The 15,789-nt window shown below is 47.8% G+C and overlaps 1 protein-coding gene across 2 annotated transcripts in view; it reads left to right on the forward strand.

Moving 5' to 3' along the window:
- The window catches only part of DEPTOR (DEP domain containing MTOR interacting protein), a 104,625-nt gene extending 89,051 nt beyond the window's left edge, over window positions 1–15,574 (forward strand). For both annotated transcript variants that reach the window (XM_053244128.1, XM_053244129.1), the window contains one exon: window positions 10,605–15,574. In XM_053244128.1, coding sequence (XP_053100103.1) covers window positions 10,605–10,733 — 129 coding nt within the window. In that variant the 3' untranslated portion in view covers window positions 10,734–15,574. The remainder of the gene's footprint in view (window positions 1–10,604) is intronic.
- Window positions 15,575–15,789: the final 215 nt, after the last annotated feature.

Consider the following 15,789-nt stretch of genomic DNA (forward strand, 5'->3'; position numbering starts at 1 on the left):
GAGAGAGATCTTGGGGTTGTGGTGGACAGCTCGTTGGAAGTGTCATCTCAGTGCGCAGCAGCTGTGAAAAAGGCCAATTCTATGCTAGGGATCATTAGGAGGGGGACTGAAAATAAAAATGCTGTTATTATAATGCCATTATACAAATCTATGGTGCGACCACATTTGGAGTACTGCATACAGTTGTGGTCACCGTATCTTAAGAAGGACATTGTAGAACAGGAAAAAGTATAGAAGAGGGCAACCAAGATGATCAGGGGCCTGGAGCACCTTCCTTATGAGGCAAGGCTACAGCATCTGCAGCTCTTTAGTTTGGAAAAGAGGTGACTACTGGAGGCAGTGGCTGAGCGGGACCGCTGGTGGCCTGTGTGCGGCCGCCACTGCGGCCCCACTGACCCCGCCCTTAGGGGTGTGCACGGAACCGCGGAGTTGCGGTCCGGCACTGGGGTTGGGGATTCCAAACAAGTTCGGGGGGGGGCTCCCATGCTCAGGGGGTCGGCAGGAGAACTCCCCCGCCGACCCCGTCCCCTTCCCCGGGCGGCTGCACTCTAAAGTTAGAGCGGGCGGCGGGAGAGCTCCCAGCCGCCCGCTCGCTTCCCCGGCTGCGGCGCTGCAAATGGCTTCTTGGAAGTGCGCCTGCGCAAAAGGCTTCCAAGAAGCCATTTGCAGCGCCGCAGCCGGGGAAGCGAGTGGGCGGCTGGGAGCTCTCCCGCCGCCCGCTCTAACTTTAGAGTGCAGCCGCCCGGGGAAGGGGACGGGGTCGGCGGGGGAGTTCTCCTGCCGACCCCCTGAGCATGGGAGCATGGGAAGGGAAGGGAAGGGGCGGCAGGGGTCCTGGAGCGGCAGGGTTATTCAAGCTAAGTCGGGGGGCATTGAAGAGCCGGGCGGCAGGGACTGGGAGATACCCTGCCGCCCGATTGAGTATTGATTCAAAGCGAAGATTAGCAGCAGTAGCAGCCGCGGAGGAGGGGGAATGAAGCGGGCGGCAGGGAGGTATGCCGCCCGCTTACTTCAAGAAATACGGAGGCATTCTTGAGGGGGTAAGTAAAGCCCCCCCCCCCGAACTTGTTTGGAATCCCCCACCCGAACCAAAACCACCTGTGCCCGGACCGGTCTGGAGGCCTTTAGAATGGCCTCCGAACCGGTCCGTGCACATGACTACCCACCCTCGCGTCTGACATCAGATGCTGGGGCTGATGTCTGACGTCAGACGCAGTGGCGTGGTCTGGCTGAATGGAGCCTTGAGGCCCCTTCAGCAGTTAAACGAAGGCTGCAGCACACAACCAGGAGTGGCTCTTGCCTGCTTTTGCAGGGAAAACCGCTCCTGGCTGGCGCTGCGAACACAGCGCCAGCCTTTGTTTAGCTCCCGAAGGGGCCGCACGGCCCCCGCCCGGGAGCTAAACTAGCCTCCCCGCGTCTGACGTCAAACGCGAGGGGCGTGTCGGGGCCGCTCTCGCGGCCCTTGATTGGTTGGTGGCCCGGGTTCTTTGAACCTGTTGGCCCAATGGTGGCTCCGTTCCTGACTGGGGGACATAATCAAGGTGTATAAAATTATGCATGGTGCAGAGAGAATTTTTTCTCCCTCTTCCACAACAGTAGAACCAGGGGTCACCCCATGAAACTGAAGGTCGGTAAATTTAGGACCAACAAAAAGTACTTTTTCACACAGCGCACAATTAATCTATGAAATTCTCTGCCATGGGATGTGCTGATAGCTTGGATGACTTTAAAAGGGGCTTAGACAAATTCAGGGATAACAGATCTATCAATGACTACTCGTATGGTGGCTATAAGCCACCTGCAGCCTCAGAGGCAACATGCCTCTAAATATCAGTGGCAGGGAAGCAACAGCAGGAGTGAGGGCATGCCCTCACCTCTTGTCTGTGGGCTTCTCATAGGCTCCATGTGTTGTGTGTTAAGCCCTGCCCTGTGACTGGATTAGATGGCTGATGTTCTAATTCAGTATCAAACAGCTTTGTATATCTTCAGATTTGCTTTCTGCAGGCATCTCTGTATTGGGTTCAGTGCTTGGTATAAGAAGTTTGGGGGAGGACAGATGTGGAAAGGCACTTGAATCCATCTTCCTGCCACGTCCTCAACAGTTCTTTGGAAATAGGTTTGCTATGAACCGTTTTTAATTACCTCAAACAAAAGGTGTTCTGTTACCTTTTGTGGTAGGACTGGGCTCTGTATCCCATGACTGAAACAGAAAGTGGGGTAAATATTGACACAGTGATAACACCATGATGATTGCAGCAAGCACCAGCAACTCCTTCCTGCATACCCCGTGTCAAACTCTCCGCCATGTACTGATTGTACACAGACAGACATGATAAGGTTTCTTGTCTCTATGCAGCGTGAAAACTCTGAAATGAAAACAACTGCTCAGTGTTTTGTTTTAGGAACATTGGAACCTGATTTATACTGAGTCAGACCATTGGTCCATCTAGCTCAGTATTGCCTACACTGACTGGTAGCAGCTTCTCCGGGGTTGCAGGTAGGAGTCTCTCCCAGCCCTGTCTTGGAAATGCTGCCAGGCAGGGAATCTGGGACCTTCCGCTCTTCCCAGAACAGCCCCATCCCCTGAGGGGAATATCCTACAGTGCTCACACATAGCCTCCCATCCAAATGCAAACCACGGCAGACCCTGCTTAGCAAAGGGGACAATTCACGCTTGTGACTACAAGACCAGCTTGTTTTGCTCAATCTGAATGTGCTGCTAAAGATGACCATTATGTTAGTCACACAGTGAAAACCAGAGCTGGCCTTTAGACTGGAAGGGGGGAAACTCCTCACTGGAGTTTTCTGTTCTCTACCCGCAAGTGCCTCAGAGCGAAGGGGAAGGAGTCTGCTTTCATCCTGGCCCTCCTCTTCCTGGCCCTGCAGGCCAACTGCAGCATTGCTGATGGGCCCTGGCCACCCAGCCTCCCCGCCGCCCCCCTCTTGCCACCTGTCAACAATTCTGGCCTGTGGAGATTGCTGGCCTCAAGGGGGTTCTGCCAGCTGACAGCCTGGGGAGCCCCATTCTTGGCAGTTTGGGGTGCAGACAGTGTGTGTGTGGGGGTATGATACAGTTTGGATGGGGGAGGTGTGCTGAACTCTGCCCTCACACCCACCACCTCTCTCCTTTAGCCTTTCTCGAGATAAGATCCCCAGGTGTAACACTGCTTCATCTGCTAACCATGGTTAGACAATTGCCAATTCCCCGCTGGCTTGTGTTCTGCTTCTCCCTCTGCCCCGTTGCCCTCCCATATGAGTATTCGCCCTCCCCTTTCCGTTTTGACGCTTACAGTTAGCATTAGATCTGCACCAGAATTCTCACCCATCCCAAATGCTCAGGTGCATGGCTGTGCCATCGATTCCATCCCACCAGTTTACCAGTTGGATCCTCCAGTTTGGTTCAGCTTTTTAGAGTTGTAGCAGAGTATAGATCCCAGAGAGGGGACTGCATGATGTGGACATGAGGTTAGGGTGAGGACCGATGAAACATTTAAAGAGAAACTGCAGCCGCACGTTCTTTCCCTGTGGGGTGAACCCTGCTGCTTGCTAGCTTTGCAGTTTGCATGACAGGTGTTCATGCCAGCAAACTGAGCACTGCATCAGCTGTCTGTCTTACCCATCCTCATGCTTTGAGCAAGCAGTCACTTTTTAAAAATTATTTTCAACATGCAACATGTTTGATTATTCCCCTATACACTCACTGTTCCCCTTATATAAAAGGGGTGGGGGCAACTCACAGGAACATGTTTAAAAGTTTTAAAAGGTGGCAGCCACAGCAAGAGGGGGCAGCAGTGGGCGGGATCGTGTAGTGCAGCAACATTGGGCACCTGGTGTCGGGGTGCCCCAAGCAGCAGAACACCAGGGACTGAGCAGTCGGGGGGGGAAGGGGGGCAGTGGCAGTCCCCAGAGGCCTAGGGATATTTGTCCCCCCTCCCTTCAATTCTGCCTGTGTGGCTGCTTTGCCATGACACCTAAACTAGGAGACAGGCTTAAACACTCCCTACAAATCAGGAGCAAACCACACTTTGACCCCCAGTTATTACAGAGCGCTTAAGCCCCAGTTTCTTAGTTTGAACTTCAGGACAGCAGTGCTTGAGGTCTTTCTCAGATCAGCAAACCACCGTTTGTTAGATGGAGAATGAAACAGTTGAGCCAGGCCACTTCAACACATCACAAGACAATCCAGATGCCAGTGAATGGGTAGACATTGTCCATGTTGGGTAGACATAGCCACGTTGTCCTTTTGTCCATTCCTGGCCACACACACCTACAGGACTGAAAGTATATTTTAGGCTTTGATTCCCCCCACCCCCCGCAGCCTCTTTTGATCTGCCCGCTTCCTTTGTGTTCGTTTTTAAACAGAGATTACAAAGACTAAAAGCTGTTTGGGTAGGACAGTGCTTGGAGGACCTAGACTAGGAATCGCCAGAATGTGAGGGTGTGTCAGGCTGCTGGTCTCGATACGTTCTGAGCCACAACAGCTGTCCCCATTCAGGCAGGGGCAAAGCAGCCTCCGTCTCGGCTGCCCCCGTAAAACAGAGCGGCACTTGTGGGTTAATTCAGCTTGTAAATTCCAGCCTCGGCAGCGGCCCAATTACAGCTGCGTTGCTCTGCCAGACAGCACAGCTGCGACCTTTTACCCTTTGGAAGCATTTGCTGGCTACTGAAAATAGACGGCCATTCTTGCTTCGATAATGGGATGAGAACTGGGGTCCTGAAATTTTTAAAAACTATACCTTAATAATGCTGCAGGAGCCCCCTTTTTGTTGACTCTGCTGCTGTCTTCCTCAAGTTAGGGTTGCCTTCTTCCTTTTCCTGGCAATATTACTATGACATTGACAGCTGCATGCTAAGCAATAATTCTACAGGTGTAGCTTTTCCTACCATGGAGGTGCAGAGCAGGGAGCTTTATCTGTTGCATTTCTACATGTCATACAGGCTCACGAGTCCTATCGGCACGCAAAAGTGGTGGCTGCATCTCAGGTTGGAGCTCAGGAGAACCCCCGCTCCACTGAGATCAATTCAAGGTGCTGATATGACTTACAAAGCCCAAATGTCCCATCATGATCCCTAAAGGTATTGTCACAAGTGTGATACTGAAGAAAATATATTTTAGGCTTGGGCCAGGGATGGATCCAGAATTGAGTGGACGTGTGCATAGCACACCAACCCCGGGGTGGGGTTTCCAAAACTCGCAAAGTGAATGTGTGCCTCACCCTCACTCTCCACTTTGAGAGGAGCAGGCACCCTGCTGAACAGCTGGCTGCAGCACAGTTGTAGCATCCATTACTTTGCATGAGCTGTGATTGTGATCAGCTGTTTGGCGGGGAGGGAGGGAGGAGCCTGCTCATCTCTAAAGTGGCAGGGCAGGTGAAAGCCAGTGTGGTGTAGTGGTCAGAGTATTCGGTAGGACTGGGGAGACCCGAGTTCAAATCCCTATCCAGCCATGAAACTCACTAGGTGAATCTGGGCCAGACACTTCTTTCTCAGCCTCACCTATCTAACAGGGTTGTTGTGAGGATAAATATAACTATGTACACTGCTCTGGGCACCTTGGAGGAAGAATGGAATAGAAGTCTGGTAAATAAATATGTTTGTTTTGGAAGTTTTGCAAGCCAAGGTTTGATGCTGCCCTCTACCCACCAGGTACGCATCAGGAAGTGCATGGGCCCCTCCCTGACTCCACTACTTGGTGATGTAAAGACCTTCTTATGGGAGGTTGTGTCTGTGTTCTGCACACAAAACTTGCCTTCTGTGTGCAAAGATCACTGTGTCACCATATTGTATCAGTACTCAGTACTTTCTTTTCTGCAGCAGGGTCTACGCCCAAAAGACAAGCCTCTATTCCACTTAAATAGCAGCTTGGCTCTTTATCAACAGGAACTGCAGCAGTCAGAAAGCAAAGTATGTGCATGTGCATGCGGTTCTCTTCTGTGTACCCTTTCCTTCCTTTTGGAGCCCAACCAATTTATAAACCAAGACTGTTCAAACTAGCTGAGTTAAATTAGATGGAACTTGGCTGTAAACATTTTGCTTATAAATGCCTATTTCATACTTTCGAACCATTTGTTCTCTCTTTTCCCCACTAAAGCACATGGTTCTTAATTGCTCTATCTGAAAAAAAACTTCTAATAGAAATAATAATTCAGGAGTGTTTGCCGTTCCATAGCTGATGATGTTTATATCATCACTGCAAACTGAATCTTAGTAAAAGTTTTCTAGGAAGTTTCTAATATGATACTAGGCAGGCTTTCAGACTGGAAGAGAACATTAATTCTCTGGAGAAGTAATCTTGTTTATCCAAGATTTGGATCCCTGCCGGCACCCACACCGCCCACTCTGCAGCCAATTGTACATTAGCTTGAGCTCCAAACACAGTTAAATGTGGTTGTGCTGAGAAGAACTCCTCCTTAGCGTGGCTGTTAATGAAAAGGGGAGCAAAAGATGGCCGTGGTTCAGGGCATGGCGATGAGCGCCTATCTGCAGATGTTTTCACTCTTAGTTCTCGGAATAGGCCCTTTGCATTCTCTTACATTTGACACCTCTCTTTTTAATTAATTAATTTGCTTACTTGCTTGTGCTCATTTTACACACACACACACACACACACACACACACACACACACACACACACCCCTACTTACTGAGGATTGCACTTCATGATTCTAAAAAAGTAAACTGTAATCAAAAAATGTTTATGCTACAATCCATTTCTTAGCCTTTAAGGTGCCACAAGACTTTTCATTGTTTTTGCTACTACAGACTAGCACGGCTACCCCTCTTGAAATGGTTTCATGGTGAAGAAGGAAGAGGCTCTCTGCAGACTGACTAGAGTAGACCTCTTCTTACCACACTTGCTTGCACACGTGTATACTACTCACAAGCTTATCTGTGCTTTAAGGACAAACGGGGGGAATTGGCTTGAAAATCACATTTGCAAAGCAGAGTCACAAATGTACATGGTCAGAGTCACAAATGTACATTTGGCAACCTGATACTGTCATAGTTATGCAGAAAGTGAAGGCAGCTCCCGGGGAGTAGATGAAGACGGAGGGGAAGTTCAGGCTCGAATGGCCTAGTGGTTGGCAGGCATTAGACAGTGGACAGAAGGAGGGATGGGAGAGAGAGTAAGGAATGGAGGGTGAAGAGCAGCTTCTTTACCTGTTTTGTGTGTGATACCAAAAGAGAGAACTCTCCACCGAGAGAAGATTTGGGGTCCTCCACAAAGGTGTTGCTAAAGTAAGGGCATGGTTCACAACTTTTAAAGGTCCTGCACTCTTATATCCTGGCATGCAGGTTGCAGTAGTTACTTTTGCATAGTTCTGTGTAGCTAAAATAGGAACATTTAACCCCTGCTGACTGAGCAAAGAGACGCCTTTTAAAGTGTTGATCTTTGATATTTAGCAGGGGGAGAGCAACTGGCCCTATCCAGGCCGAGCATAGCATCCCTCCAGTGGCTGTTGCTGGTATCTGCCTTCTGTTTCTTTTTAGATAGTGAGCCCTTTGGGGACAAGGGACCATCTTATTGATGTACTATTTATTTTTCTATGCAAACCGCTTTGAGAACTTTGGTTGAAGAGTGGTATATAAATATTCGTAGTAGTAGTAGTAGTAAAATAGGAACATAGGAAGCTGCCTCATACTGAATCAGGCCATTGGTCCATCAAGCTCAGTATTGTCTACACTGACCGGCAGTGGCTCTCCAGAATTTCAAGCAGGAATCTCCTAGTCCTACTTGGAGATGCCGGGCAGTGAACCTGGGACCTTCTGCATACAAAGCAGATATTCTTCTCCTGAGCTATGGCCCCATCCCCTAAGGGGAGTATTTGACAGTGCCAAGGTAGACCATGCTTAGCAAAGAGAACAATTCATGCTCATTACTGCAAGACCAGCTCTCTTCCCCATACTCAGTGGACACTTCTTAGAGGCAAAGAAGGGTTGCTTGCTTGCCTGCTTGCTTGCTTGCACCCACATATATTGCATTTCTGTTAAAAGACCCAGAGTGTGCACTCTTGCATTGTAATTTTAAAGCACATTGGATCACGGGTGCATTTTTTAAAAAAAGGTTCATGAAAGATTGAAGTCAGCCCATGCTTGTGGGATACCCCATATCAATGAAGCATTTGTTTTAATTTTTAAGAGGAGAGCTGGTCTTGTGGTAGCAGGCATGACTTGTCCCCTTAGCGAAGCAGGATCTGCCCTAGTTGCATATGAAAGGGAGACTACAAGTGTAAGATATTCCTCTCAGGGAATGGAGCCGCCGCTCTGGGAAAGCAGAAGGTTCCCAGTTCCCTTCCTGGCAGCATCTCCAAGACAGAGCTGAGAGAGACTCCTGCCTGCAACCTTGGAGAAGCCACTGCCAGTCTGTGTAGACAATACTGAGCTAGATGGACCATTGGTCTGTCTCTGTATAAGGCAGCTTCCTATGTGCCTATGTAATATAAAAATCCAAGCACATTTGCAATGTTAGAGTTAACCATTGAGAGTTATATCTTAAAAATAAAATCTTCCTGCAAGGAATTCCTTTGAATTGAACAAGCACAATGCACTAAGCTTAGGAGACAGTTTATGGTGGTAGTAAAACAAAACAAAATTTAGGCGTTTGGCATCACATGGCAAAAGAAAGGAAGGCTTGCAACACTGAACTGGAACCATCCCCAAACACGTCTTCATTCTATAGAGCTTTGGGGCAAGACTTAACCAATACTGGCAAGCCAAACACTAGCCACCAAGGTCAGCAAGATCTAAACCAAAAGGACACTTATTAGTGGTCTCCTGTAGAGCAAGGAAAAAGCATGACAGTCCCCTTACGAGTCAGCAGAATCCAGCTTCTTCTGGGGAACTGCTCACTAAGCTGACTTTTGCCAAAACTGATCAACATCCAGATGTAGCTAGGCAGCAATTCCCACTGTACAGGCTATTCCTGGAGGACCTCTTATTAGAACTAGTCCTAGAAAAACTTCAAGGCTTAGGAAAATGGATAGTTTTGAAGTTTCTTCCTCTCAACAGAGATTTGCTCATGGCTGGGGATGATGGGAATTGTAATTCAACCAGTGTTTTCTCTAACAAGGATTCCCAGATGTTGTTGACTGCAGCTCCCAGAATCCCCAACTGCAGTGGCTTTTGCTTGGGGATTCTGGGAGTTGTAGTCAACAACATCTGGGAATCCCTGTTAGAGTGAACACTGAATTCAACAATATCTGAGGACCACTGTTGCCTCTAACAGGAATTCTCAGATGCTGTTGACTAAAGTAAAGTTGTGCTGTGGAGTCAGTGTCGACTCCTGGCGACCACAGAGCCCTGTGGTTGTCTTTGGTAGAATACAGGAGGGGGTTACCATTACCTCCTCCCGCGCAGTATGAGATAATGCCTTTCAGCATCTTCCTATATTGGTGCTGCCCAATAGTCTGTGTTTCCCATAGTCTGGGGAACATACCAGCAGGGAGTCGAACCAGCAACCTCTGGCTTGCTAGTCATTTCCCTACTGCGCCATTAAGTGCTACAACTCCCATAATCTCCAGCCAAAGGCCATTGCATCTGGGAATGCTGGGAGTTGTAGTGAACAACATCTGGGATCTCTGGTAGAGGGAACACTGCTGGGAACGCAAGTTTAATAACCCTGACCTAAGGCATAACCAATAGGGCTGTTCTCATGATCCTAAACAGGATCGGAGGAACGCCCAGCTGGAGTAGGAGAGCCATGTGTGCTTCAAATCTGGTGGGCATCTGTTTGCAACGATCAAGGTAGGAGGAGGGCAAAATAATTATGTGGGAGCCGGGAACTGGGTAGGACAGCTTTTCATCCCCCCCTTAATAAAATGCTGGGGACAAAATATGGGTTGGCTGCTCCTACCCTACCCCGCTCTCGGCTCCTACTCATCACTTTCCCTCCCTCCTACCTTGACTTTTGCAAACACAAGACCATCGATCAGGAGTGTGCATGGCTCTCCTACAACGGCTGGGTGCTCTTCCTCCTAATTGATTGTGAGCCCAAAATGTGTTTAAGTGATCCTGGGTATGGACGTTTGGTTAGGAATGTAAGAAGTGGCTTGATGAGACAGAGGGAGGTTCACCGAGCGCAGGGATTCTCAACATTGGGTCCCCAGAGGTTATTGGACTTCAACTCCCATAATCCCCAACCAAAGGCCACTGGAGCTGGTGATTATGGGAGTTGAAGTCCAGTAACATCTGGGGACCCAACATTGAGAATCCCTAATCTAGTTTAGCATCCTTTGCAAGAGTCCAAGCAATCAGCAGTCCAAGCAATCAGCAGTTCCATTCAGCTGGAAATGGGCCAGCAGTCTATTGGTCAATCTCAGTCTACTTTCCAGCCATCTCTGGCTTATCTTGTGGTGTGAGTGAGTTTGCAAGTATTGGGTCAAGTTCAGTGCCTGGCCTTAGAGCAGGGGTTCCCAAACTGTGTTCCTCCAGATGTTACTAAACTACAACTCCCATTGTCCCCAGCTACAATTTATTGTGGCTGGGAGTTATGGGAGTTGCAGTTCAGCAACATCTGGAGTGCAACAGGTTGGGAACCCCTGCCTTAGAGCAGGATATTCTGCCATTTGACATTTTGAATTTTGGTTCTCCCCGCCTCCCCTTAGGTTTGCCAGTTCGTCGTTTCAGTGAATGGGCTCAACGTTCTCCATGCAGACTACAGGACAGTGAGCAATCTCATCCTGACCGGCCCTCGAACCATCGTCATGGAAGTGATGGAGGAAATAGATCCCTGAGAAGACCTCTCGGTACAACACACCTACCATGGACTTGGATGCAGAGCAAACAGGAGCAATGTTATTTCAGGGAATTAGCTCATGCCATTGTCCGAGTAAATTATTCTGCCTTCTGGGAACTTTTGTCCCTCATTTAACAATAATAACTTTGATGCCTAGGCTAAGGCTACATCTGCATTTGTGAAAACCCGAGGGTCCGGTGTGCAAACTCACTGGCACATTCTACATTAGGCTATGAGGCAGCTGCACATTGGGGATGTAGCCAGCTGAGGTGGTCTGCACAACACATGGGCATGATGGCAGAACCAGTGTCTGCGTCATGTCAGGAGTCGTGAGTATGAGGTTCCCCAGTGTCACTGTGTTCCTCTTTTAATTTATGATGCTAAAACTGTGATGGGGCAAACACACTAGCTGGCTTTTGTTTGAGATGTCAGCAGTGCTTTAGCAGAATGTACAAAGGGATGTGTGCTTGTTTTAGAAGCAGGCTTACAAATACTTTGCTTTAAGTTCAGATTTTGTGCCAAGAAAAAGCAAATTCGGCTACTCCTGCAGAGGGACAAGAAGCTCTGCAGAACTGGGATGGTGCCATAGCTCAGTGGTAGAGCATCCGCTTTACATGCAGACGCTCCCAGGTTCAAATCCTGGCATTTCCAGGGAACACGGGAAGCTGCCATATACTGAGTCAGACCATAGGCCCATCGAGCTTGTCTACACAGACTGGCAGTGGCTTCTCCAAGGTTGCAGGCAGGAATCTCTCTCAGCCCTATCTTGGAGATGCTGCCAGGGAGGGAACTTGGAACCTTCTGCTCTTCCCAGAGCGGCTCCATCCCCTGAGGGGAATATCTTATAGTGCTGACACTTCTAGTCTCCCATTCAAATGGAACCAGGGTGGACCCTGCTTAGCTAAGGGGACTAGTCATGCTTGCTTCCACAAGACCAGCTCTCCTCTACTTTCCCAGGTACAGCTGGGAGAGACTCCCACTTGAAACCTTGGAGAACCGCTGCCAATCCGTGTAGTAGACAGTAGTGAGCTAGATGGACCAGTGGTCTGACTCAGTATAAGGTAGCTTCCTGTGTTCCGTACTGAAGCTGCACCACCAATCTGCTTGGGGCCAGACTAGCAGAGACATGGGATATCTAAGTTCCAACACACTCACACCTAAAATTGCTATTTGCCGTGCTGGGGAAAATATACAGATACTTCCATGTTTTTCCCAGGTGGGCAAATAGCATCTCTGGGTGGTAGAAGTTTTTTAGATCAGGAAAATGGCATGAGGGGGGAGGGGTAAAAAAACCCCACTGAGAGCCAATGCCTGGGCTTGGCTGCCCGTGAGAGCCGCCGGGACCCACGTGGATCCTGGTGCTGCCACAGTGCCAAACCCAGCGTTCAAGCCCAGCTTTCCGTTTCAAGCCTGGCTCCATTAATCCAGGATTGTTTGACAGAGAGACAGGCCCCTAGAGTGCCTGTTCCCCAGGGGGAAACCCCCCCCCCGCCCAATGCACCATGCTCATTGCACGGTGCATTGGAGGATTCCCCCGGCCTCTGCAACGCCACACTAGTCACTGCTGTTCCTGGATCATCTACAGGGAAGGTCGGCTTAACCCTGCCTCCCCGCTGCCCAGTCACGTGGAAGGCCCCAGTATCTTGATGCAGCCCTGTTCCATTCAGAGCTGTCCCACAGCACATGTTGCTTTTAGAAAAAAGAAATGTTGGGCAATCCTGTCAAAGATCTCCCATCTCTTAAGCCAGTTTGTTTGACCCTCAAGCTCTTCTAAGGTTCTAAGATTTCACCAGGTATTCACCACATATTTCAAGATTTCCTTAACAGTCATAAGGCCTAGAAACATGTCTTTTAAAAGAAAGGAATGTTGAGATGCTCAAGATGGTAAATTCTGTGCTCGGTGTACCATAATTTGCATCTGCTCAATACAAATGCAGAAATGTGGATTACCAAAGTGACTGATTACAAGCTTTGCCTCCCCCCCTCCTCTCTCACACACACACTTTCAAATGGCTCAAACTCATTGAAATGACAGCATGAGCTTCAGAATGACTTGGAAGCCATCAGAACGGACGCCAACACTTCTAGTCTTCAAAGGTTCATGCATTTGGTTGCCAGTTGCCAACACATTTTTAACCTTTTCCATAAATGTGGCGGTGGGGGGATGTATACATTGGACATCTAAAGCAATGATCTTCCCTGTTTTTCAGACAGGTGCCACTCTGCTTAGAACCCTCCAGTGTGTGTGTCTGTGTGTGAGCCATCTCCCATCGTGCCGACCTCCTCACAGGACTGCGCTTTCCTCCGTAGTTGGAGGGCCTTTTAAGAGAGACGGAGCCCTCCCTTAAGAGCCCTCGGAGGAAAGTGCCGGGAAGGGCTACACTTCCATGCACGCCTTCCAAGATGGCACAAGGGCTCCAGAGGGCTCTGTTCCCCTTAAAGGAGCCCTCTGGTGCTGGGCACAGGACAACACTGCACAGTGGGATTGTCCATCTCCACGTGATGCCAGGGGGGCTGTGCAGAGTGTTCTGCTTTGGCCAAAGCGTCTCACAGGCCCAATAAACAGCCAGGGGACTAACTGCACTTAGGGGGATGCAGGGGAATAACTGCCACTGGCTCCTGGACCCTAGAAGGAAGAATACTCCCTTAATGTTTTTTAACTTTATTATTATTATTATTATTATTATTATTTACACTTCTATCCCGCTCTTCCTCTGAGGAGCTCAGAGGTGTGCATGGCTATTTTTATCCTCACAACAACCCTGTGATGTAAGTTAGGCTGAGAGATACATGACTGGCCCAGAGCCACCCAGTGAGTTTCATGGTTGAATGGGATTTCGAACTTGGGTCTTCCCGGTCCTAGGCCATCACTCTTAACCACTACACTATGCTGCCTTAGAGCCTGCTCCCCAGATGTTATTGGACCACAGCTCCCATGATGGGAGTTTGTAGCCTAACAACTATTGGGTACCCAAGTATGAGAAACTTCATCGATAGTGTAATGGATAAAGTATGGGATTGGGACCAGGAGCCCTGGATTCAAACCCCTGCGCATCCATGAAGCTCCCTGCGTGGCCTTAGACTGGTCATTTTTTATCTAGTCCCAGAATAAATGGGAGACACCCCATGTATCTTCAGCTCCCTGAAGGAAGGGTGGGATGCATGTATGAAATCTCAGTCTCAATGTCTTCTCTCGGGGGTTCTCAGCTTAGGTCCCCAGTTGTTGGACTACAACTCCCATCATCCCCACAAATGGCTTTCAGCCATTGTGGCTGGGGATGATGAGAGTTGTAGTCCAACAACATTGAGGACCCAAGTTGGAGAACCCCTGCCTTATCTGAAAAATGGGAATAAAACTGGCCTACCTCTCAGGATTGTTGTGAAGATTGATTTTTAAAAAAATCCTTAAAACCAGCATAATACTTAAGCATGCAGTGATTTAAGTAGTTTTTAGACTGCAGCTCAGTCTTTCAAGCAAGCTCTTTGGCACAGTATTTTGACAGTCCTGATTTTAAAATAAGTGAAAGCACTTTCCAAAGCTATATCTTTAATATTGTACTATGAAATGACAACTCTGATATTCAGGAGCTCAAATTGAACACAGTATACAGTTTGGATGAGAGGAATGGACCTGTGAAAGCTTCGACTAAGTAGCATTTTCAGAACGCTAAAATTAAAAAAACACTGCAGACACAATATGTAAAATATGCTTCTGATACTGTTGGATATGTTTTTGCTTTTAAAAGAGCAGAGGATTTTGTTTTTTGTTTTGATTTGGTAGAATTTCATCAGGATCATTATGACTAAAGATGCTCAATGAACTGTATACCCTTGTGGAGTCTAACTTAGAGCTGATCTTTATAAATTAAAGCTGGAACCAGGCCCACCCACCCCAAGAAAGCTGAAGGCTCTTTGAAAGAGGGATTGCTCCTATGGTGTGTGCAGTCATTTCACTTTCACATCTGGTAAACAGGTTTTGCAAGGTTTTGTATTGCTTCAAAACCCTGCAAGACTTGTTTGACTAAAGGCCACAGTGGTACAAAAAAGAAATGTTTAGGTAGGAAAATAAAACTTCTTAATAAAACTTAGGTAGGAAAATAAAACTTCTCAGACCGATTTCAGCTCTTAAGGATTATTGTCTGTTTCCGGACAAAAATTCAGATTCACAGGCCATGACAATGCTGGATTCAAATCTTAAAATCTCAGTTTTTAAAACCAATTATGTACACTTATTTTTGCTTTCCCCCCTTCTTTTTTCTGAGGTGCATTTGTGACTGCGGGTCCCCATGGGCACAGTTTGTCATCTTGTGGCAAACTGCTCATAGTAAAATTATGACATCTATGCTCAACTCTTTGAATCGGGGATGGGTAGAGCATCTGAATCAGTGGTAGAACATCTGCTTTGCACGCAGGAGGTCCCAGGTTCAATCCCTGGCATTTCCAGGTAGGTCTGGGAAAGGCCCCTGTCTGAAACTCTGGAAAACTGCTGTCTGTCAGTTTAGACAATACTAATCTAGATGGACCAATGGTCTGACTAGATATAAGGCAGCTTCCTGTGTTCCTATAAATGCAAGTCTAGTGAAATTTATGCCTCTTTGAAAAATTCACATTTGAATAGGATGGCTTTGAAATATGGGAAAGATGAGGTGTTTTGAGTGTGAGCAAATATTTGCGTTAGCATTGTACTTCTCACTCCCACAAGAGGTGTGCTATAAATTTGTTGAATGTATACATATTTATATGTTTTCCACAAGACTGTATAAGCTATACATAGCAGAGGTATTCTGGTACGGTTCTGTTTATAAGTAGAATTTTTAAAATAAACTTTTTAAAAAGAAAGATGTTTGATGTTACCAAGTAGAAAAGAAAATGTGATGAGATTCTTTTCCTTTATTCACAGGAGATTTTTGGATGTGCATAATGCGCATACCAAATGGCATATGAAATTCTACACTGATAACTAATCAATTAACCTTTAACAGGGCCCTGTTTTGTAGTGAGTAAGGCCTCAAGGGCCAATGACTCACTCTCACTTAAAGGCCTCTTCCCCACAC

This window comes from Hemicordylus capensis, chromosome 4, assembly GCF_027244095.1.
Source record: "Hemicordylus capensis ecotype Gifberg chromosome 4, rHemCap1.1.pri, whole genome shotgun sequence".
NCBI lineage: Eukaryota > Metazoa > Chordata > Lepidosauria > Squamata > Cordylidae > Hemicordylus > Hemicordylus capensis.